Source organism: Ailuropoda melanoleuca, chromosome 1 (assembly GCF_002007445.2).
Source record: "Ailuropoda melanoleuca isolate Jingjing chromosome 1, ASM200744v2, whole genome shotgun sequence".
Lineage (NCBI taxonomy): Eukaryota > Metazoa > Chordata > Mammalia > Carnivora > Ursidae > Ailuropoda > Ailuropoda melanoleuca.
This window is the reverse complement of record NC_048218.1, coordinates 74,446,815-74,474,807: the sequence shown is the minus strand read 5'-3', so window position 1 is coordinate 74,474,807 and position 27,993 is coordinate 74,446,815. Positions and strand designations below refer to the sequence as shown.

The 27,993-nt window shown below is 38.0% G+C and overlaps 1 protein-coding gene across 1 annotated transcript; it reads left to right on the top strand.

Moving 5' to 3' along the window:
• The first annotated feature begins 1,171 nt into the window (after positions 1-1,171).
• On the top strand, positions 1,172-22,095 carry CLDN16 (claudin 16). Its single transcript, XM_002922829.3, is given in 6 exon segments — positions 1,172-1,253; positions 1,256-1,500; positions 13,625-13,727; positions 17,682-17,846; positions 21,051-21,242; positions 21,962-22,095. Coding segments are annotated over 6 exon segments (921 nt in total).
• Positions 22,096-27,993: the final 5,898 nt, after the last annotated feature.

The window sequence follows — 27,993 nt, the reverse complement described above, 5'->3', positions numbered from 1 at the left end:
TTTACCCTAAATAGTATAACACAATCATTTTTAAGGTGGAAAAAAAAAGTAATCCTTCCTTGCTCTGTTCCTAAAATCTTAGTGGCTGATTCTTCCCAAAGTAATGACCTATTTGTAATTCCTCTCCTGCTCCTCCCCAACCCCTTCTTTATCTATCTCCCTCTCTCTCGTATTCAGAACCATGCAAAATAGTTTTTATTATTATCACTCAAATTTTGTGTTTTAGTTTAGAGCAGTCTACCCGATGATGGTAAAATGGTGTATGTATGCTCTTTTAAGTACTTTTAAGAGACTACGGCTTATGGACTATTTATACCCAATAAGACTACCCATCGGGTACAGGTCAAACCCCAGTTGCACTGGCTCTATCAAAAACTGTTTTAAAAAATCCTTTTCCCTCATATAAACAAGTGGATTTTTTTTGGGGGGGCGACATATAGTCAAACAGTGGTCCATGGGAGAAAAGTAATCCTACAGGGAATTCTTGGTCATGTTAACGTTTACCATTTAGCTACTTTTGTCTTCTGAAGGATACACAGACACGGTATCATTTAATGCTCACGACCCTCTCCTGAAGATAGCATTCATACCTCCAATATGACAGAAACCACAACCCAAGGAGCCTCAGCCTCTAAGTTTCAGAGCCAGGATTTGAGCGCAGAGCTGACTGGATGAAAACGCGCAGCCCTCCTTCCCACTCTGCGGGGCCCAGACGTGAGGTTTCGTGGCTCCACGTGGGGCCCGGCGCTGGAACCCCTTCAAGGGGCTGTTCTGCCCCACACTGTGGAATGCAAACTCCCTGGAGCTAACACTTGTTCAGCATAGTTGCACCGGTGGCCTGTCTGTCTAAGGTAGTCAACGCATATTAAAATAGTCCTCATAATAAAAGAGCACGCAGTCAACCGTGGAGCCTCCTTGCGGAGGGGGGAGGAGAATAGCTCACTTGGCCTGGAGGGCCTAAGAAAGATCAGCTTACAGGCGTCAGCGCGGGGTGTGACCCTTCTTCCTTCTCTCCATCTTGGCCCCAGCATGTGCCTCGGGTGACCATCCTCTCCCATCAGCCCACAGTCAGGGCAGAAAACGTTACCAGGGCTCCTTTTCTCTCCCACCCCAAACACACTCAGCCCTTTCCCTGCCCTGGCATCTGATTGGAGGCTGGGTGCTTTGGATAATGACCTCCAGGACCCCTCTGTGGGTCACAGCCTGTTCGCATGACTCTGACCACAACTTAAGACGTCTGCGGTGGGGTGTGAGACAAGTAAAAGGTCGGTGTGTTCACATCCCCAGGTGGCAGAAGCTCAGAAGCCTGACAGCGTTGCAGCCACCTGAGTGGGCCGGGGGCTGGCAGCCGCCCATGTGTCCCTTCCAGACGGGCTGCTCGCTACAATGAGGGATCTTCTTCAGTACGCCGCCTGCTTCTTGGCCTTTTTCTCTACTGGGTTCTTGGTTGTGGCCACCTGGACAGACTGTTGGATGGTGAATGCTGACGATTCCCTGGAGGTAAGAAGTCAGCACCTTCTTTTTCTGACCCAAGCCTGTCCAAATTTTCTGTTAGCCCCACTGTCTCAGGACACTTACCAAGACTGATGAAAGGAGTAACAGCCAACATGGACAGATTTACTCCTTCCTTACTACTTACTGAGTCTTACCTTATTAGCTCATGTAGTCATCACAGCTAATCTATGAGGTAGGTATTGTTGTTATCCCATTTTATAGATGAGGTAACTGAATAATCCCTCTGTTTTCATCAAGATGAATTCACACAAGGGTAGTCACGTACTCCCTGTCACTGAGACCTCCAGAAACTCACTTCTCCCACCACTGCATATACTAAATTGAATAACATTCCAGGGACATCCTTTCTCACAACCAAACACTTTCTAATCTTGATGATGGCATATGAGTAGCATGAGAGCCTCTCTTAAGAAGTGATAGTGTAAGAAATTGAGTAATCAAACTCAAGGTATATCAAACTTACCCAATTACTATGCAAGAAAAAAAATGTTATTTTAAGAAGTTTCCAAGTAGGAACAAGTACTCTGAGGGAGAACAAGTCTTTCCAGTGGGTCTCAAAGTACCGGGGACAGATATGGATTTACAAAACCCTCTCAAAAATAAACTGCTCTTGGGAGCCAACTGTTATGTAAGAAATGAGTGAGTGGTTCACATTTGAAGCATTTTATTTTTCTTACTGGAGAAGCTCAGAAAGAAGCAATTTTGAAGTTTGCAATAATTTCCTGTGGCTAGAGGAATCTGAGAGAGGTAGAACTGAGTAAAAATCTAATCTTCAAAATCAGCTACTGTTCATTAGTAAGGCTTCAGAAAGTGTAGGTAAGAAAAAGAAACAATGTATCAGGAACTCAAAGACTATATAGCAACCCAGTCTGCTCTCTTATGTACATCCTGAGGGGAACAATTCCTTCTAACAAATGCTATAATGTCACCTCTGTGAAGTTTAGGAAAGATACCTAAGAGCTAGTTTATATATTTTTTCTCCTAATTTTATTTATTAGACTCTCAAGTTAGAGTTAGAAACAGAAAGTAATTATCTTTCTATTTTGATGTGTACTGTTTTTGCTTTTATTATTATTATTATTATTATTGCTTTTAATTTTCCTCTGGCTTCTACATGGCATTTCAAAACCAACAGAGTTCATTATAAATACTTCTTTAGAGCCAGAAAATTATGTTTCTGAAAATTGTGATAGAACTGAAACACTGCAGAGGATGTCTGCTATATGCGAGTCCAGTGATGTATTTTATCTGGCTGTACATATAAGTGGTGAATGAGAAACAGAATGCCCTTTGAACAGTGCTCAGAGAAAAGCACAGATACAAATGTCCTCTGCCATTAGCTCCCCGGAATCTGGATTGCAGTAGCAGGAGATTAATTTAGAAATATGTTGGACTCGAGCACACTCAAAAGTATTTTTTTACAAATATGCAAAATCTCATCTAAAAGCACTGTTAAAACATTTTCTAAAACAATTTAAAACTCTTTCTGCTCAAGCTGACAGCATTACTAACTTCACTTAATAAGAAATGGAAGTTTAGAAAGGGTCAGACCTTGCTGAGAGAGATTGAGAGTGCTGGCATTTAAAGTGCCTTCTTGCTTTGATTTCAGTATCCAACCAATTTGCCATCTGTCCTGTGCAAGAATGCAGCTAGTTAAAATGAATGGAATGAGCAGCCCAGGTTATTCACCTCAAGTAAATCTTTGCTAACCTTGGACAAGAGTTAGTATTTCTTAGCTTCTTTCTTATTTCTCATACTTGAAATGTATTACACAAACATTTCCCAAGAAGTCTCCACTATTAAAACAAAAACCCTGAAACAAATGAGGCCTCTTCTCTCCAACAATCTCTTCATTTATCAATATTTTTAAAGGGACGGGGATCTCTTGTAATAATTGCTCCTTCAATTGGCCAATATATAAAGGCACACAATTATTCACAAATTTGGGAGTTCTGATACTCACATTCTCAACTCAACTGTTCTCTCTCCTTGCTTCCTTCCTTATAGATTATCATCTTTGGTCCCTATTATCGCTTTATACAAATGTTGGACAAAAGTTGACATAACAAAAGTGCTTTAGAAAAACCTACCTGTGGGGGTGACTGGGTGGCTCGTTAAGCATCTACCTTTGGCCCAGGGCCTGATCCCAGGGTCTTGGGATTGAGCCCCGTGTCGGGCTCCCTGCTCAACGAGAAGCCTGCTTCTCCCTCTCCCACTCCCCCTGCTTGTGTTCCCTTTCTCGCTGCGTCTCTCTCTGTCAAATGAATGAAATCTTTAGGAAAAAAAGAAAAAGAAAACCTACCTGTGGAGTATTTAAACACAAAGGAGTATTATGAATTTTTAGCTGCATTAGCTAATCTTCTGGGTGATGTAGGCGTCAGAGTTGGAAAACAGATTCTACATTTCAATTCAAAGTAACGAATACAAAATGTGTGGCATATAAAAGGTACTGCGCTGGTCCTACCAGGGGAGGCAGAGATCAAGCCAGAGTGGGTCCTGCCTTCCAGGAGTGGACATTCAGTGAGGAAGAAAGATACACACATGAAACTATAATGAAAGGCATAGGCCAGTTCATATTTGAGGATGCAATGAACAATATACCATTGGAGCAAAGAAGACAGAATGATTATTTCCCGTTGGGGGCATTGAAGCAGGCCTCGGGGAGGAAAAGGCATTTGAGCAAAGCACCCAAAAAGACGCAAAGGATTTCAAAAGGTAGAAATGGCAGTAGGGGCTTGCAGACCAGAGGACACAAGGCAAAAGTAAAGAACAAGAAAAAGCTCAGGGCTTGTTAGACGAACGAGGTGAATAACCAGGGCCACGAGGCAGAAAGAGCTCAAATATTCTTTTGTCTTACTACAGAATACTCAAAATAGTATAAAATGACATTTTGCCTTCCTCAGACCTCCCTTGAAGAGGGAAGTTCTTTTCATGAAGTAAAAACGTTAGGAAAAAAAGAAACGGCCCAGGAATGGCGCTGTACACAGCCCCAAACCGGGAAGCAGGGGCCTTGAGCCCTCCTCCTGCTCCTTCATTACTGATTTCTCTGTGTCCCTGGGAAGACCCACATGGCAGACAGAACTTGGGCTTTAAGGTTATTCCAGCCCGGGTTTGCATCTTACCAGTCTTCACTGAGCAAGATTCGGCTCAGTCCTCAGCTCAATTTCTTCAACTGTAAGACAAAGTAAACTGCGTTGTGTTAAGGTCCTTCCCAGTCCTTCCCACATTCTTTAATAACACCAGGACTCCTTGACTATGACTGTCTGTAATCCCAGAGACATGGCCAGTCACTGAAGGACCGATGGTGTCTACAGCTTCCCCCCGAAACTTCGGCTAAGGAATCCAGTGCGCACATTCTCCATTTCTCTGTAACTTCATATGCCCATCCTTCCTTTCTCCCATTCTTCTTGTCTCCTTACTTATTTCTTCTTTCTGTCCTTCCCTTCATGCTCTTTTTTCCCCTTCCTCCTCCCTCCTTTTTTCCTGTCTCCTTTCCTCTCTCTTCTATCCCTTATGCTCTTCCTCTCCTTACTTATTCTTTTTCTTTCCATTCATTTTTTCCTTCATCTCTGTTTCCTTCCCTTTCTCTCTCCCTTTTTTTCTTTTCTTTCTATCTCCCTTCATTCCACAAATACTGTTTGATACCTCTGTCCACCCAGTGCGGCGGTGGGTACAGGTTAGGAAGGAAGATGCGACTTGGATCTAGCTTAGGTTACCCCCAGGCTGCTGGGGGAGACAGACAAGTAAACAGATAGTTACAGTATGGTGTGACAAGTGGCATCACAGCACAGAACTCCGAGTGGCCAGTTTGCCCAATCTCAGATAATGACTACCTTCATACGCCAATCCAGAAGAAGAAACACCTAAACTAGGACTTGAAGAATAGGTGGGTGAGGGAGAAGTAGAAAGTGTCCCAAGCACAGGAAAGAGTATGCACAGATATCCAGGTATGAGAGCCATATTTGTGGCTTTGGACTGTCTCAGCACAGTAAGAATTTCCAATGTAGGGAGGAGAATATAGGAGCTTGGTCATCAAAGTCTTTGTGTTTCCATAAAATCTAGATCTTACTCAGTAGGGAAAGGCACTTCACTGAAAACAAGCAAATACATGTGTTTCACAAAGATCGATTATTCTGGCTACTTGTGGGGAATGGTTAAAATGGGTAAAATGAAGTGTAGGGAGACTAATTGGGAGGTCTTTGCCATAGAACAGAAAGGAAGCGATGGTGATCTGGACCACTGAGGCAGCAAGCATAGCGAGATGTGTGAAGATATGAGAAGCTCTAAGGAACTACAATCAATAGGATTGATAACTGCAAGTGGAGAAAAGAGCTGATTCCGGGGAGAAGTCGAGGCTGAAATCCACTTTCCTGCTTTTAGGCAATTGGAGGAATGGTAGAGTTACTGCCCCAAGAAGTTAAATGGAGGGAAACTAGTCTCTATACAAGAGTCACCAAGCAGCAATGTCCCTGGACCATCCCACTACGTTTTCCTCATTTAGATTATGATCCAGCATATCAAGGGGGGCAGGAAAGAACACTTTATAGTGAGGAACTTTACAGGTTGGACTTGACTTTGAGGACCTGAGATTAAATCCCACACCGCCAGGCAATACCTGTATGCATTTAAATTGCAGACATTTGAATTGCTATAAAGCACATTTCCTCTTCTGTAAAAAATAATAATATGCACACTGTAAGTGTCTTGTGAGGATTAAATGAGCTTGTGTATCTAAAGCATTTACCACAGTACCAGGCAAATATAAATCAGTCAATAAACAAGAGATATATTATTGTCTATTTGCAGTTTATTGTTTTGTTTTTGTTCTGGAAGAGGAGGTGACATTTTGTATAATGTTCACTGAAGGGAGAGATATGAGATTTAAGTTCTATTCCTGTTTTCGCTATTGATTCTCTTGGAGAAATTTTGTTTACTTCTCTGAGCTGTGGTTTGCCCATTGTTATACTTATGACTGCTCCCTTCTTGTCTAACCAGGGAATAAGGCAGACAACAGAGACAAAATAGCGTAAGTTACCCATTGAGTACATTTTAAAAAGAAAAATACATTGTGAATTCATAAAATTGTTAATATGTTAACTGAATTAGAAGATATGTAGTTCTTCATTATCCACACTGAAATAAAAAAGTAGTTTCTTCACTAAGTTGCTGGTCTTTCAATTATCAGAAGGAAAGTATGTTTTCACAAGATGAATCCGTTTTCAGTTAATCTTGTGTTAATTATTTACTGAGAACTTGCTATATACCAAACACTATTACGATTAAAATTTTATTACCTCAAATGAAAGCTTCTTATATTTGGATTTATTTTATCCCCATAACCAGGTTCTCGCCTGGGATTTCTAATTACACTAATGACTCTGTAGTTCTTTCAGACGCAAAATAAATATAAAAATTATTATACCTAGCATGTACTCTGATTTTTTATATACTAGTTTTACTTTTCAACTCATTGGGAACTCCTTCAGCAGACACTGGCGGCTACAAATATTCTCTTGCTCGTTTCATGATCTCCTACTGCACCTAGCACCAACTTCCAAATCATGAGAACTTGTGTTTCACATGAATTGATTGTGCACATATTAAGATACTTGGCATAGTTATGAAAAGAATGAATAAATGAATGAAATATAACGTGAAGTGATCTTTGGAAATCACACCCTGAGCCATAAATGAGAAGTATCTCTGTAGGGAGACCACCACATTTTCTAGGCAAGATTTTTTTTATCTTACTACAATTAAAACTTTTTCAAGATATGGGTTTGATTCCTCTTTTTAATAAGATAGGAATAAAAATCTAATTCCCTGGAATGTATAATAAGGTTGGTGAGGAGTGTATTCTGGCCCAGAGAATGAAGCTTTTCTACGTGGTGCTTCAAATAAAGACAGAAATGAAGAAAAGGAGAGAGAAAATAGTGAGTGAATATTTTATTACCATTCACTCAATGTACATTGTGATCTGTCACAACTAATGCAGCAGTCATCGCAAAGTTGTGAAACCCATGCTCTCATAAGCGTTCTAAAATGATTAAACGTGTGCTTCAGCAATTGAACAATAAATGTTGAAATTGAAATATTTAGATAGTTCAAATATATTAATTAGGTCGTATAACCATACAGGCTACAAAAATTACATTTTACCTACATGTATGCATTATCTCATTCTTGCCATTTACACCTTTAGCCAGTCCTCCGCAAATAAGGAGGCAGAACTAAACCAAATGTAGGTTAGCAAATAAAATCATGGCACCTGAATGGAGAGGAAAGGAAAGGTAACATACATTATGCTTATTTTAATCTTGCTTCCTTATCATTATAAATACCTGTTTTGTGTTCTTTTAGACCCGGTATAGTAAGAAAAATAATACAAAATATTCAAATAAATGTTCAGAATCATAGTATAAAACTTCGAATGCCTTTCATGTTAAAATTGAAATTGTTTCAAGTCTTGGTGGTAAAACATGCTACTTACTGTAGTATTATTAAAACTTCTGCATCTTAATAAATATATTTAATTAAATACTAGGAAGAGGTAAGTTTCATCTTCAGTGTTCAAGTGCATTATTAGTACAGGAATGACACAGGTATGTGAAAAATATAAATTCCTCTAGTACATGGATGCAAGGTAGTTTTTAAAATAATATATCTTCATGACTTATTCTACTGTTCTTTGGTTTATGCATACTTCCTCCTATATGTATTATATTTACACACACATCCCACTGCATACGCATTTATAACCTAATGCATATTGGCAAAGAAAAACCTTATTCGATAGTGGTTAGCCCACAATAAATATTTACTAAGCCGTGTGTGTGTGTGTGTGTGTGTGTGTGTGTTTGCATATATATATATATATATTTCTCCCACGTAGCTGGAGAAAAATAAATGCCAATCAGTTAAACATTTTTAAGTTTCTCTAATTCTCAAAAGATAGATAAAATACTTGGAGGCAAGACAAACACATCCAGAATCACAGGAAACAAGACAAGTAGGCAAAAGTGTGTGTTGCTGCTTGTAAATATTTCCGCAGCGGTTAAGGAGAGAAACATTGGCAAAGACTAGTGTAGAGAAGCCTTAATGGAAGGCTGTTAAAGGGANTGCATTTATAACCTAATGCATATTGGCAAAGAAAAACCTTATTCGATAGTGGTTAGCCCACAATAAATACTTACTAAGCCGTGTGTGTGTGTGTGTGTGTGTGTGTGTGTGTGTGTGTGTGTTTGCATATATATATATATATTTCTCCCACGTAGCTGGAGAAAAATAAATGCCAATCAGTTAAACATTTTTAAGTTTCTCTAATTCTCAAAAGATAGATAAAATACTTGGAGGCAAGACAAACACATCCAGAATCACAGGAAACAAGACAAGTAGGCAAAAGTGTGTGTTGCTGCTTGTAAATATTTCCGCAGCGGTTAAGGAGAGAAACATTGGCAAAGACTAGTGTAGAGAAGCCTTAATGGAAGGCTGTTAAAGGGACCAGAATAAGAAATCCCGGGATTAAGGAACTAATTTAGGATACTATAAATTCAATGGGGGAAGAGTCATGGTCCATACAGATTCCTAAAGCTTTTTCTGAATGGTATGCTGCTCATCCGGAGTCCTATGGTAAACACTTTCCGGAGCTGCTTGAGTAGATAGGGTCCAGGCTGACAGCAAACTAGTATAAACCCTGTAGTCTAAGTAGTAGTTCTTCGACTCCTGGATTCAGCTGTTTTGTCTATTCAGTCAAGTCAAAAGCACATATTAAGCATTGACTATACATACAGCGTATCAGCCAGAGTTCAAATGAGAGTTAACGTATATGGATTTGAAAAATTGACCTACTTTTATTTTTCTCAATAAACATCTATTGAGCATCTATTATCTTCCAAGCAGGAGGGTCTATAAGCTCTTTGAAACAAGGTGCCATACCCGTCTTGGTCCCTGCTGTATCCCCAGCATTCCGTTAGTCTGTTGCCTAACTCATGACAGACACTAAATGAATAAAGTTTGAAAGATGATGACAGATGTGGGAGAGAGATGTACATAAATTCACATAAAAATAATAACGCAATATTGTCAATACTATAGAATATGGACAAATTATGGTATGATTTAAGAAGAAATTAACTCCTGCTGGAAAAACTGGGAGAACTTCATGGAAGTTCTAGAAATTTCTAGCTCTAGAAATTTGACAATTTGAAGGCAGAGGGATGTATTCTCATTATTATACCCCAGGAGCAGAAAAGTTACACGCTGTTAGGAACCGGGTAGTCAACATCCATGAGAGAGGCACACTGGGTAAGGGGGTGAGGAACCTGTACACACAAGCCCCACCTCATAGGAGCAGCCCCTCGCTGCTGGTACTAATTGTTGTTACATAGGACTGAGGAGTCCAGGTGGTCAAAAGGACCACGTTTCCAACAGAAGCCAGAAATCTGGACTGTTCTGTAAGATCTCTACATTTTACTATTGCAATTAATTAACATTAAGAGATTTATGCTGGCCTCGTGTTTGTGACCTGTACTTTTATTGTTACATCTTGGATGAACTGAGGTCTCCCCATTAAGGAGATAACCTGCCCCTCACTTCAGGATTCATAGATACTCATTGAAATAATGTAGAAATTAGTCTCGTAACATTATACTTATTAATGTATAAATTGCATGTTAAAAGAGTAAGCTTAAATTTGGAATCTTCTATTTTGAATGACCCTCTAAGATAAGAATTATTAGTTAACATTCTGCATTTTTGCCCTTTAAGAAAGGTTAACCACAATATTTTAAGCCTCAGTGTGCTTTTTAAACAGAACCTTGTCTTAAAACTTTTAAGAATTTAGATTTACTTGCCTTCTAAGAAGTTCTTAATAAGCCGTTGTATAACACATGGATAAGTAAGTGAAGATTATATATTACAGACAAGAAGGATCTTTCCTAAATATGATAAATAACATAAAATCTTTTAACCTTGTCTTTTGTGCACAAAGGCACCTTTAAGGGTGTCTCCAGTAAGTGCTATATTAACACAGAAGTTTAGTTAATTACAGCCACTATTCTCACGTACCTTAACCAAGGGTGAATACTAAGCAATCTCATAGTGTGCCCCTGAGCATTAATACCTAATGAAATTGGATTCTTTGTTTCCTCTAATGAGCTCATTGCTTTTCTAAATATGGTCATTGCAGGTAAATGATCAATAGCCTTGAAAATGACACCACTGCTGGATTATTTTGCCAAGACTCTTTTTAAAAAAAAATTTTTTTTAGTGTAAATTGAGTATTCTCGTATATATATATCTCAGGTTCCTTTCTAAATAAGCTCATATATAACGAGAAACACCACCATGGGTTGATTGACTTGTTTTACTGGCTGTTAGACAGCAGGAACTGTGGGTAGTCGCTGTCTGACTGTAGAGCAGTGACTTCAAATCCACATAACCTGGCTCAAGTTGGAATAAACTGGATGCAGTATGTTCCTGTTAATTGAGAGACCGAAGAGCAATAAGCTATGAGAAGGCCTGTTTTCTATTATGGTATAATCGTTCCCTACCCATCATCTGTACCGTATTTGTTTCCTAGGGCTGCTGTAACAAATTACCACAATTTGGTGGCTTCACACAAGAGAAATTTATTCTCTCCAAGTTCTGAAGGCCAGAGGTTTGAAATCAAGGTGTGGACAGGGCCTCACTCCTTCTGAAGGCTCTAGGGGAGAATCCATCCTTGCCTCTTCCAGCTTCTGGGGGCTCTTAGCATTCTTGGATTTATGGCCACATCACTTTAATCTTTGCCTCCGTGGTCACATTGCCTCCTGCTCTATGTGTCCCTCATCAAGACACCTGTCATTAGATTTGGGGCCCACCCCGGTCATCTGAGATGATCTCCTTATCTCAAGATCCTCACCTTCACTGCATATGTAAACCCCTTTTTCCAACGAGGGTCACATCCATAGTTTCTGGGGCTTAGGACATGGACATCTTTCTCGGGGGGGAGGGGTCATCATTCAACCCTATTATATCTACCTTTCTTCTCTTATATTACCGTAAGTTAGTAATGTTGAACACAGTCACTATTCAGGTTGTTAAAATATTGAAGAACTTTACTAAGATCACTTATGAACAAATCATTTATACTATGTGTAATTTTTAATTCTTATAACTATCTTAGCACCATCTCCTTTATACAAATAAGAAAACCAAGGCTCAAAAAAAGGTAAGATCTTGCCCAAGGATACAACACACCTAATTAGCATCAACTGAGACTTAAAGTCTATACTTTTTTAACAGTTGCTTAACTTGCATGCATATCTAACTTGAGATATTCACATCCTTCTTTAAAAATTGATATGTTAAATTTCACAAGGTAGACCTTCTTTGTTAAATTTTTGGTCCCTGTGTTTCCTTAGGCAGATAATATTCCCAAATTCCAAAACATCCCTTCAGATTTAATCTTAGGAAGAGTAAGCCGAAGTGAGGTTTTGTACAATAGTAGCCACAGACTGATATTAAAGTCAGGGCTTAACACTTCACTCAAAGCTGTCTTTCAATATCCAGTGCAAGCCTGAAATGCGTTTGGAATTTTTTTAAACGGGTTTTTAAGTATACTGCAGTGCTTAAGAGCAAATACACAGACTGCTGTATTTGAGTCCCATCTCCTCCACTTATTAACTATGCTTTCTTGGGGTTATCACTTACCTTTCCTGTGCCTCATTTTCCTTATTTGTAAAATAGCTAATAATAACTGATATCTCACAGGATCCTTTAACAAATTAATGAGATCATAATATACTTAAGCAGTAACTGCTCCATAGTCTAGACTTGACGTAGATTTTTAAATTATTACCAATCAAGAGTAGTTTACATATAAAGTGATAATAGAAGCACAACACTGAAGTTTGCGGTGGAGTGGTACACAGTGAAATTTTATTTGGCTCACAACACAGCTTCAAGGCAGAACACGGAGCAGAGTTTCAAAGCACAAATATTCCCTGATATGGTTTGCTTTTGCAGATCAAAGTGTTTTATGTTGCTTCCTTCCTTCTTCACACCAGTTATGATCTCCCTGCTTTTGCATTTCTCTTTCCACTTTGTTCTTCATTCTTTCTTTAAGGAAACATTTTAAGTTTTTATTTTCCAAGATAATTCTTGGTTAAATTTTACTAAACTATTCCCAGAATTCCCAGGTAATGTGAATCTGTAATTGAATCAAGACAAACAATCGTATTAGCTCTGTTCCATATGCATGAGCGTTGTCAGGAATATTTGAAACTATTTTCCATTGGCATGTTTACAATTTTAAGAAATCTATTGTGACTAGCGGCTTGTAGGTAAAGTAGGGAAAGGCTCAGGGCACTGGTAACTTTTAGCTCGAGGTGGACACAGAATCATCTGCACAGAGTTTCTAAGTAAAAGTGGTTAAAGCTGTCAGATTGTATGAAGTTAATGCTTAATTTGTTTGCATCCATCTCATAGCTTGAACATTTGTAGTGTGTCAGTGGAGCAAGGACAAAGAAGTTGTGTGAGTCTTCATATTTGATGTATTGTTTTCTTTAGGTATAGCTTTTTTGGGCAATTATTGTAAATTTATGAACTCCATATATAATAACACCTTTCTTCATGGAACGCAGTGTTTATGGTGAGCAAAAATTAATGTACATTCTTAACAGACTCAGGATGTCAACAGTTAGCATCCATTGTTAGATTGATTTTTTAAATTTTTTTTATTTTGATTTTTTAATGAACAAATGTCAGCACAGGAAAGTCAAATGAATTGTCTCCCCGTAAAACTAAGACTCCATGATGGAACCAGCCACAGACATTTGCATATATGTAATTGTGATTTTATCTATGTTGGGCACCACTCCTCTTGCTCCGCTCCCCTCCCCCATCAGGAAGTGATTTCATTTCCCAGTGGGGAAAGCCTTTAGCTGTGAATGCTTAAGGGAAAATACTCTAAAACACATTGTTGTTTGTTGTAAATGAAATTCCGATCACGCTTGCAACCACTGTACTTTACTATCAAACACACAACAGCCAAGATCTTCCTTTGATTCAGGGAAGCTGAAGTGTGTCTGCGTGAGTTGTTTCACACGTTGTCTTCCCCAACATCTAGGTGAGCACAAAATGCCGAGGCCTCTGGTGGGAGTGTGTCACGAATGCTTTTGATGGGATCCGCACCTGTGATGAGTACGATTCTATACTTGCCGAACACCCCCGTAAGTATGCCTTAGACAACCCTTGCCAGGCAGGGGGTACTAACCAACACTAAACTTGGGTTTCCATTGTGTATTTTTGTTTTCCACAGTCTGTAGTACAATTCTGTCTAATTTTAGATGTTTCGATTAAAAATATAGTTTATTTCAGAAATACGAATTGAAACATTTAGAGCATATTTTATCTTTTTCCGTGGATTTATACATTCCTTTAGGGTAAAAATATTAACTTATTCTTCTCTGCTCCCCCAAAGGGCCTGGCAGAGCATTTTACAAGGAGTAGATTTAAAGTAAACACTTTTTAAATTGAAAGGAATTCTTCAGGTTGCTGCGATTTGAGGATTAGAATCCACAGATTAGATGAAAAGTATTTCAGAGATGTCTTTTAGCCGTGACTTAAGTCAAATAGGAAGTTTTCAGGAATTGAACAGGACATTTCCTGAGTAAGAGAGAAGGTGAAGTAGAAAGGCAGAGACAGAGAGACAGAAAAACAGACATGAGGATAGATAAGTAAAGAGAAACACACAGACAGAGATCAGGGAATGAAAAAAAATCAGTATATGTGATGACACATGGTTAACAGGTATGGTAAAACCAGCTCCTTCATCTTCCTGACCTTTAGCTTTATATTTTAATCATGTGTTAGCAAGGCCCACGTTTCAATGAGATAGAGAGATTTCACAGATTTAAAAATGTTATCATTGATTCAGTTTTTCTCCATAACATTATTTATTTATTTAGAAGGTCCAATCATGCTAAGAAATACTGGTGCTGTTGTTAAAGCTCATTGGTTGTGGTTTCCTTCAAAGTAGAGGATGGGGGATAGTAGGGAATGGCAACTTCTTTTCTCAAGATAAATGACAAGCAAAACTTCGGTATGTGACCTTTCCCCTGAATGTCTATTTCAGTCCAGGGATAAGCACTTAAAAGGAGCAGTGATGGAAAATATTTTTTTCTGCTATTCAGGATTTGAGTGTTCTTTAACCTAATTCCTAAGACCCATATTTCATTTTTTTTAAGGCTTCTTAATTCTTTCTCTTTTTCCCTCCTTGAGCTAACCTAATTTTACCTACAAAGAAGCATGATTTGGTCAATAAGAATGTAAGTGTATGTGGACACTAGACTATTCTAGAAATGTAGTGCTATGGTGAGAGCAAGACAAAAAAAAAAAAGATAAACTATTTCAAACTTCTAAATATTGTTATGTGCATTTATGCAAGAATAACAGAAAATCACTCATAAGCTTCTGCACAAAGAAAACTTGCTGTTTATATTTTAATATTTTTTTAATCATTTGCCTATACTATCTTACCTTTTTAAATATATTCTTACCTATTAATTTCAAATCATATCCTGAAGATTAATCACTTTTATTTAAAAAATTCTATCATATGCTTAGCGACAACAAAAATGAAAATGTATTCTAAGAAAATAACATAACTATACCCTCTAAGTTAAGATATTACCTGTGAGATTTTATTTTTAGTTTTTGGTATCTTTTATAGAATTACAATTAGATAACCTTTTCCATTGTTCTGTAGACCTGGGGTCTACAGAACCAATTTTTTTCAGGACCCTTGAGTACCCCATCCCCAAATCAGAGTATTTAACATTATTCTAGCAGCCCAATCTCAGACAATTCCCAGAAAGAAATTCCCAGGAAGAAATTTGGGCCGGTTAGCATTAGCCATCTGCCTACAAAGCTGCCCTCTTGGAACTGGACTGGCCATGGAGCTGATTGGATGACACCATAGGCATGAGTCTGCGAGTTCCACTGAGCATCAGAAATCACACTCTGGGGCCTTTGGGTGGTGCAGTCAGTTAAAGGGTTGGACTCCTGGCTTTGGCTCAGGTTTTGATCTCAGGGTCTTGGGATTGAACCTCATATCAGACTCTGAGCTCAGCAAGGAGTCTGCTAAGCTGCTCTCTCCTCCTGCCCCTCCCTGTTCTCTCCCTCTCTCTCCCTCTCTCTAATAAATAAATAAATCTTTAAAAAAATAAAGAAATCACACTCTGTGTGGGATCAAGTGTTAGAGAGGAGAAAATTGGGGCCCTGATTTTAGGGCATCCCATTCAGATGGCAATCCTGGCCTTGTTGGACCCAGGTTCCAAAAGGGGAATTAACAATATTTAAGGAAAGCATTCCAAAGTGTGAGACTGCTTGGCTTGGGGTGCTGAGTAGGAGACCCACTTGTATATATAATATTTGAGGTTCAATATTGTTGAAATATAAAAACTGATATCACTTAATTAATATTTTTCTCTTTCCTGAATTTTGAGAAAAAAAGGCTTTTGATTTGGCCTAAATTAGAAATTTAAGTCTAGTTTTTTTTTTTTTAAATAATGCCACATTTTAAGACCTTAAATATTAATCTATTAATCAGGTAGATGTTGGGGCTTCTGGGTGGCTCAGTCAGTTAAGCGGCCGACTCTTGATTTCAGCTCAGGTCTTGATCTCAGGGTTGTGAGTTCAAGCCCCATGATGGGCTCCTTGCTGGGTGTGGAGCCTACTTAAAAAAAAAAAAAAATCAGGTAGAAGCTGATTTTATGCATTGATTTCCTCTCTTAGATGGATCATAAAAGTATTTTTTATTTTAAATAAAGTGGCCACATTTTATAAGCAACCTATTACTAAATAAGCCCTAAATTTATCTCACCATTGAGGAAAAATTAAAATGCAAGGAAACTGCAATCACTATGAAAATAAACCATAATTAATGTACCATCAAAAGAATAAGTTGTATCACTCCTCTAGTGGCTAAAATAGTAGTAGCTTTGACATTTGGTAATTAACCCTCCATTTGTGACAGATCTTTCCTATTTTTATTTTTTAATTTATTTTTTTAAGATTTTATTTATTTATTTGAGAGAGAGAGAGAGCGTGTGAGAGGGAGAGATCACAAACAACAGGGAGAGGGAGAAGCAGACTCCCCACTGAGTAGGGAGCCCAATGTGGGACTTGATCCCGGGACCCTGGGATCATGATCTGAGCCAAAAGTAGATGCTTAACTGACTGAGCCACTCGGGTGCCCAAAATTTTCCTATTTTTGATTTACTGTACCTAGGATTCACAGCTCAAGAGGTTTCACAGTTGAGGATGCTTCCATTGCAGACGATGACTGCTATTATTCCATTCTGTTTCCATTGATATCCTCTTCCCTGGATCTTCTACCCTGGATATTCTCATGTGGCTAGAGTTTTCAGTTTTGCTCAGCTGACAGTGCAAGGTTAAAGGATTGATCTTGAATGTTGGCCAAGAAGGGTCACCACCAGAAGCAATGAAAAAGAATATGATCTGGGTTCTAGATACAGTCTTCTACTAAATAACAGCAGCTCCTTCTCCTTCTAAAAACCTGCTGATGGCTCCCACCAACCTGAATTGGCAAGTGACTTCTTGAAGTGTTTTATCCTGCTCCCCTATACCAAATTTTAACCATTTATTAAAAGTATATTTTTCAATAGAACTTCAAACAAATGCAGTGATCAGTAATTTCTTAAATATTTTTTGGGGTAACTTATGCAGAATACTCTACTTTCAATTTATTATTTACCTATAATACTTGTTAATAAGACTCATTCCAAAACAGGAAACAAATAAGGAAATAGTTGCTTAGTCCACACTCCATGCCAGGCATTTAGCTAGGGGACCAGCAAGACTAAGTAATAATNGAAACAGGAAACAAGGAAATAGTTGCTTAGTCCACACTCCATGCCAGGCATTTAGCTAGGGGACCAGCAAGACTAAGTAATAATCAGCGCTTAAACAAATAATAAGATCCATAATCTATGATATTCTTGCATTTTATGAAAACATTCTATGTTCATGCAAACTTGAAGTCTAATTCCTGAAGTGGGCATGTATTTATGCATGTGATTATCTGTTTTTGGGTGCACCTGTGTGCTCTAACATGTTTCCTTCTTCTGATCACAATGTAACCACATGCCCTGATCTTCCAGTGAAGCTGGTGGTAACTCGAGCATTGATGATTACTGCAGATATTCTAGCTGGATTTGGATTTATCACACTGCTTCTTGGTCTCGACTGTGTGAAATTCCTCCCTGATGAGCCATACATCAAAGTCCGCATCTGCTTTGTTGCCGGAACAGTATTACTAATAGCAGGTACTCTCTGTACTAGTGATCGGGGTAGAGATGCTCATCTATGGTCTTAAGATGAAGGAGAACGGTGCTTATTGCCATGCAGTTCATTTTAGGAACATATGTAACCTGTTTTTCTAGAATGAAAGAGTAAAGAGCTCATCCACCAACCCTACTTTCTTTAGCTGTGTAATAAGATAATTTTTGTTGATATCCCAAAGCAATCGAAGTCCTCAAACTACTTTTTTTTTTAAAGATTTTATTTATTTATTTGACAGAGATAGAGACAGCCAGTGAGAGAGGGAACACAANTCGAAGTCCTCAAACTACTTTTTTTTTTTTAAAGATTTTATTTATTTATTTGACAGAGATAGAGACAGCCAGTGAGAGAGGGAACACAAGCAGGGGGAGTGGGAGAGGAAGAAGCAGGCTTGGAGGAGCCTGACATGGGGCTCGATCCCAGAATGCTGGGATCACGCTTTGAGCCGAAGGCAGACACTTAACGACTGAGCCACCCAGGCACCCCAAACTACTTTTTAACCATTTAAAAAGTTACATAACGCTTTAAAATTTTCAAATGATTTATTTTTTGATTATTTCTGATGTTAAATCCTAAAGTAAGTCCCAAACCAAATTCTTTTTAGCAATTAACTAAATTGTGCCAAGTCCTATGTTAGACTTTTCTCATGTGCCAGGCCATTTGATCATATATGTAGCAATAAGCAGATTATATCTCTACTTACTAAGCAGATGAGTAAATGGAGTCCTGAAGGCTAATAAATCAAGCATGACTAATAAACAGTCAAGAAGCACTTTACATAGTGTTTACTGATGAAAGAGCAAAAGTGATATTTCACGCAGGTCTGTCATTAAATTCACTTTAGTCTTCTTCTGTCACAACATGATGTCTTCTTAGGATCTTAATGCAAGCTGGGAGAAGATACACTGTCGAAGAAATCAAAGTGAAGGAAGATTGAAAATAAATGGGCCCATCCCTCAGAGAGGAAACCATCATTTTTTTATGGTAGCAGCCAAATGTTAGCAAAGCAAATATAAATGGGAACCTCACCAGGCAGTGCAAGATGAATGGATAGGGATTTTGGAACTAAAAATGCTTGGAGGGGCACCTCGCTGGCTCAGTCAGTAAAGCATGAGTTGTTGATCTTGGAGTGGTGAGTTGGAGCCCCATGGTGGTGGTAGAGTTTACTTAAAAAAATAAAAAGTAAAAATAAATACTTGAAGATATATACATGGGATGTGTGAGCTTATGCCAGTTATTTAACTGCTCGTCTTTTCTTGATCTGCAAAGTAAGGTGAAGCCCTAGTAATCATATCTACTCTGAATTGCTGTTGTGAAGACCCAGTGTGGGTAGAGTAAGGCCATAGCAGAGAGCCTAGCCTGTCACGCAGTCAAAACTGGGGCCTCCCTGAAGTTTTACACACACATTGAGTCAAGGCCTGGTGATCCTTAGGTTGTATTAAAAAGTCACAAGAATTTAATAAGTTTTCCTTTTTAAGGCATTTATTCCCATGTCCAGCCTAGTGATAACATAGTTTTGTATGTAACAATGTGTATTTAACAAATTTAAACATCATTTAATGCTATATAATTTTGCTCCAGAATACTCTTTACAATGTCACTAAATACATCGTTTTTTAATAAAAAAACAAAACAAACTAAGTTAAAACAAAAACAAAAACAAAGAAATAACAAATTGATGAAAAGAAATCCCTACAGGAATGGGTGAAGAAATGACAAAATTAAACTTCTGGAGATGACCAAAGGCTTGGAACCATCATTTGAAATTAGTATGCCATGTGTATTATGTATAAAAAACTAATTTTATGTATAAGATACTAATGCCATACATATGTTACATATAAATATTTATGGCATACTATTTTCATATGATATGAAATGAAATATATACATATTTCATATATATGTATTTATGTGTGTGTATATATATGTGTATATATATACATATATATATATATATAAAGTTTCATAAAGGAATTTCCATCTTAAACTTGTAGGTTACAATACTGTAGAAAATGTGGTAATTTAAACCATTATCTGAAGGTGATATGTTCATGATCTGGTCCTTCTTAAACTTCTTGTATTAAACAATTGGGAAAAGAATGCAATGAAATGGTGAACACCATTTTCTTTCTTCTTCTTCTTTTTCCATTTTCACATAGCCTTTTGTCCCATAGTCGCTCACCTTTTTTCCTTGCTTCTAAGCAATGACATGCAATTTATACCTTTAAAGTGAGAAAACTCTAGTGGCATCATTTCAAGCCAGTCCAATTGTCAGACTAATTTGGGGGATTAAATTTTGTTTAAAAGGAGCACAATTTCTGGGGTGCCTGGGCGGCTCAGTAGTTAACGGTCTGCCTTAGGCTCAGGTCATGATCCCAGTGTCCTGGGTTCAAGCCCTGAATTGGGCTCCCTGCTCAGTGGAAAACCTGCTTCTCCCTCTCCCACTCCCCCTGCTTGGGTTCCCTCTCTTCCTGTCTCTCTCTCTCTCTCTGTCAAATAAATAAAATCTTAAAAAAAAAAAAAGGAACGCAATTTTCTTAGTTCATTCTTACATAATGTGGGGGTTGTAGATAAGAATTTATTTTAAAATAAAGACATTTTTTATTCCAGTTATTTGTTTTTGACCACAACACACTAAAATTATTGATTTCAAAAGCATAGTTTCCTTATGGGTGTTGATTATGTAGCTTACATAGTTTTAATTGTGGGTCTAGGTGGTGGGTCAGAGGAGCAAAAGAATATTCTTAAAGATATATACTTTTAATTAAAAAACCAATAGAGAATGAACATACGCTGTATATTATTTGTCTTCAATTTTGTGTTCTTTCTTTTTTTCTTTTGCTTTTCATATTTTGTTTTACACTGCACTTAAGAGAACATTGGAAAGAGGGAAATTAAACAAAACCACAATGATCATTTTAAGTTTATACAAACAGAGGAACACTGCGTTGTTTAATCTTTGTATTTCTCTTTATGTATAAACTGATATATGGTTTAGAAGAAATACAAAATAGAAAGCAAAAGGAAGACATAGAAGAGATATCCAAAATTTGATTTGTCCATGAATCCACAGCATCGTTATTATCCTTCTAAATGATGCCATGCATTTTGGGTAGCAGTCAGATCTCCTTGAATTTAAATTTGGAAAGGCCTGCATTATTTTTAGCAATTTTTCTTTCTTTCAGGTGTGCCAGGAATCATTGGTTCAGTGTGGTATGCTGTTGATGTTTATGTGGAACGTTCTTCTCTGGTTCTGCACAATATATTTCTTGGCATCCAATATAAATTTGGTTGGTCTTGTTGGCTTGGAATGGCTGGGTCTCTGGGTTGCTTTTTGGCTGGTGCTGTCCTGACATGCTGCTTATACCTCTTCAAAGGTAAGAACAAAATAAAATAGCATACTTACTTGCCTCTAGTATCAATCCTCCCAGCTGGGTGGAAACAGATCTCACCAGCACAAAATAATGTTGTGTACTTGAACCCTACCTATTATAAAAAATGACATTTTAAAAATTTCTGTTATTCAAGGACAACTGATTTGCAATATTCAAGCCTTATTACGTGGTTAGTGGTATATTGCGTGAAAAAAAAATAACAGACCCACAGCTATAGCTATATCCAATATCTAAATATAGAAAATGATGATTTCAATGTGTTCATAATCTTACGTAACTTCATCCAATCTACTAAATTTATATCTAGAGTTAAATGGAGAAGTAGACTCAGAGCCAAGTCAAATATTTGTTGTTAAAAAATGTGATGTGTTACTATTGGGTTTTTAAAAATATCAGTTAAAAAGCAAGAGATTCCATCTCTTCATCAGTAAGAAAGAGAGAAAGAGGAGAGAGAGAGAGAGATTGAGGAAGAAAGAAAGAGAGAGAAAGAAAGAAAAGGAAATTACCTAAGTTTTAAATCGAAAAGTAACTTTCTGGTGAAAATCTTCAATTATCTTCTAGGGTTCTTCTTAGATGATTCCTTCTTAGAATATTTATATTCTTGCCTCTTTATGCGTAGAATGTGTAAAATGACATTTTCTCCCCAAAGCTTACTGAGTCCTAATTAATTATTTTTTATCACATTTTTCTCTTTCCAACAGATGTTGGACCTGAGAGGAATTATCCATATTCCATGAGGAAAGCCTATTCAGCAGCAACCATTTCCATGGCCAAGTCATACGTAGCCCCTCGGACAGAGACTGCCAAAATGTATGCTGTGGACACAAGGGTGTAGAGTGCCACACGTCAGTCTGTGTGTACGTCCCTGAAATAATCAATCAGTATGTTCGGGTTAATCCAGTAACACATATTTAGACCTCAATATGTTCGACCAAATTAATTGCTCAACTTAATCAAGAAGTTTGATTCTCCTATCCCTGCTCCTTTTCTGTTATTCTCATATTCTCCCTCCTCCTTTCTACCCTCCTCTTTCACAGGCCCACACACAATTTCCCTGTATTTTCAGATAAGGTTGCTAGGATATACAAATGTTTGTTTGTGATTTCTATATTGCTATTAGAGATTGTGACATGGTGATATTCAAATAAAGTGACACTTTAAGACTAGAAAGAAACCTTTGAAAGAGGCCCGAGATTCTAATCTTTGAAGGGATTGACAGCCTCTTAGCAAAAATTCCTGGCTTTTGGTTCATTCTTTGTGTTCTCATCCAAGTGAGTTATTTGATAACTTTGAAGATGATTCTTCGAAATTTAAACTACTATATCAAACCCTACCATTACTCTGACTCTGTTAAAATAGAAAAAAATAAAACAGCAGCTTCTTATACCCGCTACTGGTGGAACTTTACGATAAGAAGCTTCCCCTCCACACTTGGAATGTCAAATGCAAATGTTAAATTAATACCAGAGCAGTGCTGAGTTTCTTTCTCATTAACAACATAAGAGATCTGTGTATTATTTTATCACTACTGTAATTTTGCTTACATATTGCCAAACTATTAGACCACAGCAGCAATAGCTAAACCAGAGAGTTCATTCATTGATTGATCGGACATCCAAAAATGTTTCATGAAAGCATTATATTAACATTCACTGATTCAGGTGCCCTCATACCACTGGATCCTCAGTGCCCAGCAAAATATCTGACATGTGATAAAATTTAACAAATAGTTATTGATTGGAAGAAATAAAGGCTCACAACTCTTTACTGAAAATAAGGTCGATTTTTCACGTAAAATGTGTACTTATTTGAAAAAATAGAATTATATATTTAATTATACACTTAAAGAAATCAGTGAATGATTGCTAATGGGATTTTATTCATATTCTAATGTAATCACCTTAATTTTTTAAATGGTAGGGTTTTTTAAAAAGTTACATAATTTAATCTCAGGTTCTGATTTCTTATAAATCACATGAATAGCATTAATACTCTTGCAGTACCTTAGCAGACTATCCACTGAACTAGAAATTAGATCTTTGGAAAATGGAGATTCAGTTGTGAATTTCTGAAGACCCCCCAAAAAAAGTGTTTTAAATTTAAAAAGCTAAAAATCAGGTGAAAATGAGTTGATGAAAGCCTTATATTGTTGAGAATAGTGTTCATGACTTCACATGGTATATCCTTACCAGTATTCTCAGGAGAAATTCTAAGCAAATTTAGAATTAAAATCAACTGATTCACTTTTATTTCATGGATATTACTAACCATGTAATTGACATTTAAAAATTATTTGTAGATCATGTTTACTTGTTATATTGGTGTTATTTTATGCAGCTTAAAACTTATTTTGTGTTCTTTTCTTCACACCTTTGGTTTTTAAAATTTTTAGTCCTACTTTTATTTTATGATATATTGTCCGTCATGTTTTATATATTCTAAGTCTCTTGAAATTCTTTTTTGGGACAGGCAGGGTAAAATTAATTAAATACTCATTAGATTTTAGAAATACAAATTTTTCCCTCCTTAAAGACTTCATTTGTATAAGGAGATATTTCAGAAGATTCTGGTGATTACCGACATCTATGAATGTTTTGAAATTTTTCTTAATAAAAATGTTCTGTATATCCTGGGAGATATATTAGGGTTTTTGTTTACTCCTCATTCACTATTATTTAATGAAGCCTCCCAAAATAAAGCATGACAAAGAATATATTTTGTATACCAACTAGTGACAACAAGACAAATATTAAATAGTGAGGAAGTAATAATTGGCATTATGGCAACTCAACATGCCCAGAAGGAAAAATTAAGGGAAGCCCAAAGCATACACACAATATTATTAGGTTGAAATATTGAAATAGCCAGCTAACTTCTGGATACTAAAATTTAGTCATAGCCTGTTACTTGCAACAAAAACAAAATAAAATGTATAAAATTGGACAATTGGATTGCACCTTCAGAAGGGGTAGGAGTTAAGACAATGTAGGAGTAGGGGACCCCTTTTTCAGCCGGTCCCCTGAGTCGAGCTGGATAGGTACCAGACCAGCCTGAACATCCATGGAATCAGCCTGAGATGCAGGAAGATACATCTGGATCTCTACCAATGAACATCTCCAGCATTGAGTATAGAGGTATGAAGTGGGGAGCCGTGAAACGGCACACAGATATCGGAAGATACATGGAACGGGGAGGGAGCCACCCTGTTTGGGCGCCAGGAAGTGGTAGCTACCTGCACAGAGGAGCAGGCGGATTCGTGGATGGCACCCGCAAGAGGGCACACTGAGACCATGAGCCGGGAACGCGGGACCAGACTGAAACGGAGCTCCGCTGCGCTCACTGGAACCAGACTGAGACCGGGAGCTCTGGAGAGCGCGGGGGCGGCTGGCGGCTGGCGGTGTTAGAAACACAAAGGACAGAGACGCGCCAGCCCTGGAAGTGAGGGCTGGGACACCGGGTGGTGGGCGCACATCCAGGGACTCTGCAGGGTTGAGCAGCACCAACAGTAATAAAGTGGTCAGAACGTCAGTGGAGAACGGTCCACGATCCCTCTGTTCTGAGACAGAGGCTGTCGGCCACTGCTGCTCTGACTCTCAGAAGAGGCACAGCAAACCGCCAGGGAAAGCCACCAGAGAACAAGAGCCTGGAAAGACTGGCTCACAGTGTGCCCATCCCCATCCTCCCTCGCAGGGGACACGGAGACTCTACCCAAATGGGGTTGCCTGAGTATCAGTGCAGCAGGCCCCTCCCCCAGAAGGCAGGCTGAAAAATCAAGAAGCCCACATCCCTAAGATCCCTATAAAAAGTGCACACTGCCTGGGTCCTGGTCAATAATTTGGGCTCTGGACAACCCCGCAACCTCTCCTCATCAGAATGACGAGAAGGAGAAATCCCCCCCAGCAAAGAAAAGACAATGAGTCTGTGGCCTCTGCCACAGAACTAATGGATATGGATATAACCAAATTATCAGAAATGGAATTCAGAGTAACAATGGTCAAGATGATATGTAGTCATTGACCAATTTTGTAACCACGAAACTAGCCCTACAGGGGATATTAAGGAGGGTTCTATAAAAGTAAAAAGCCCCCAAGAGTGATAGNAAGGCCCCAAGAGTGATACAGAGCAGCAAGTCACAACCGATACAAAGACTTTAAAGAGAAATGGCATCATTAAAATCATATCTGTCAATAATCTCTATCAATCTAAATGGCTTAAACTCTCCCATAAAACGCCACAGGGTTGCAGATTGGATAAAAAGACATGACCCATCCATTTGCTGTCTACAAGAGACTCATTTTGAACCCAAAGATGCATTCAGACTTAGAGTAAGGGGATGGAGTACCATCTTCCACGCAAATGGACCTCAAAAGAAAGCTGGAGTAGCAATTCTCATATTAGACAGATTGGATTTTAAACTAAAGACTATAGTTAGAGATACAGAAGGGCACTATATTATTCTTAAAAGATGTGTCCAACACGTGGATATGACAATTATTAATATATATGCCCCCAACAGGGGAGCAGCAAGATACACAAGCCAACTCTTAACCAAAATAAAGAGACATATAGATAAGAACACAGTAATAGTAGGGGACCTCAACACCCCACTATCAGAAATAGACAGAACACCCTGGCAAAAACTAAGCAAAGAATCAAAGGCTTTGAATGCCATACTCGACGAGTTGGACCTCATAGATATATATAGAACACTACACCCCAGAACCAAAGAATACTCATTCTATTCTAATGCCCGTGGGACATTCTCAAGAATAGACCATGTTCTGGGACACAAAACAGGTCTCAGCCAATACCAAAAGATTGAAATTATCCCCTGCATATTCTCAGACCACAACGCTCTGAAATTGGAACTCAACCACAAGGAAAAACCTGGAAGAAACTCAAACACTTGGAGGCTAAGAACCATCCTGCTCAAGAATGACTCGATAAACCAGGAAATCAAAAAACAAATTAAACAATTTATGGAGACCAACGAGAATGAATACACAACGGTCCAAAACCTATGGGATACTGCAAAGGCAGTCCTAAGGGGAAAATACATAGCCATCCAAGCCTCACTCAAAAGAATAGAAAAATCTAAAATGCAGTTTTTGTATTCTCAACTAAAGAAGCTGGAAAAGCAACAGAGGGACAGGCCTAATCCATGCACGAGAAAGCAGCTGATCAAGATTAGAGCAGAAATCAATGAATTAGAGACCAGAACCACAGTAGAGCAGATCAACAGGACTAGAAGCTGGTTCTTTGAGAGAATCCATAAAATTGATAGACCACTGGCAAAACTTGTCCAAAAACAAAGAGAAAGGACTGAGATTATTAAAATTATGACTGAAAAGGGAGAGGTCACGANGGAGAGGTCAAAACCAACAACAATGAAATTGGAAGGATTATTAGAAACTTTTATCAATAGCTTTATGCCAATAAATTAAGCAATCTGGAAGAGATGGAGGAGTTCCTGGAAACCTATAAACTACCAAGACTGAAACAGGAAGAAATTGATTTTTTGAACAGGCCAATTAATTATGAAGAGATTGAAACAGCGATAAAAAACCTTCCAAAAAACAAAACTCCAGGACCGGATGGTTTTCCTGGGGAATTCAACCAAACATTCAAAGAAGAAATAATACTTATTCTCCTAAAGCTATTTCAAAAAATAGAAACAGAAGGAAAGCTACCAAACTCATTCTATGAGGCTAATATTACCTTGATCCCCAAACCAGGCAAAGACCCCCTCAAAAAGGAGAATTACAGACCGATTTCTCTAATGAATATGGATGCCAAAATCCTCAACAAGATCCTTGCTAATAGAATCCAACAGTACATTAAAAGGATTATCCATCATGACCAAGTGGGATTCATACCTGGGATGCAAGCATGGTTCAACACTCGCAAATCAATCAATGTGATACATCATATCAACAAGAAAAGACTCAAGAACCATATGATCCTCTCAATTGATGCAGAAAAAGCATTTGACAAAATACAGCATCCTTTCCTGATTAAAACCCTTCAGAGTGTAGGAATAGAGGGTACATTTCTCAATCTCATAAAAGCCATCTATGAAAAGCCTACTGCAAGCATTATTCTCAATGGGGAAAAGCTGGAAGCCTTTCCCTTAAGATCAGGAACNATCAGGAACATGACAAGGATGCCCACTCTCGCCATTATTATTCAACATAGTACTAGAAGTCCTTGCAACAGCAATCAGACAACAAAAAGGATAAAAGTTATCCAAATTGGCAAAAGAAGAAGTCAAACTGTCTCTCTTTGCAGATGACATGATACTCTATATGGAAAACCCAAAGGAATCCACTCCCAAACTATTAGAAGTTATAGAACAATTCAGTAAGGTGGCAGGATACAAAATCAATGCCCAGAAATCAGTTGCATTTCTATACACGAATAACGAGACTGAAGAAAGAGAAATTAGGGAATCCATCCCATTTACAATAACACCAAAAACCATACGTTACCTTGGAATTAACTTAACCAGAGACGTAAAGGACCTATATCCTAGAAACTATAGATCACTTTTGAAAGATATTGAGGAAGACATAAAAAGATGGAAAAATATTCCATGCTCATGGATTGGAAGAATTAACATAGTTAAAATGTCCATACTACCCAGAGCAATCTACACTTTCAATGCTATCCCGATCAAAATACCGAGGACATTTTTCAAAGAACTGGAACAAATAGTCCTTAAATTTGTATGGAA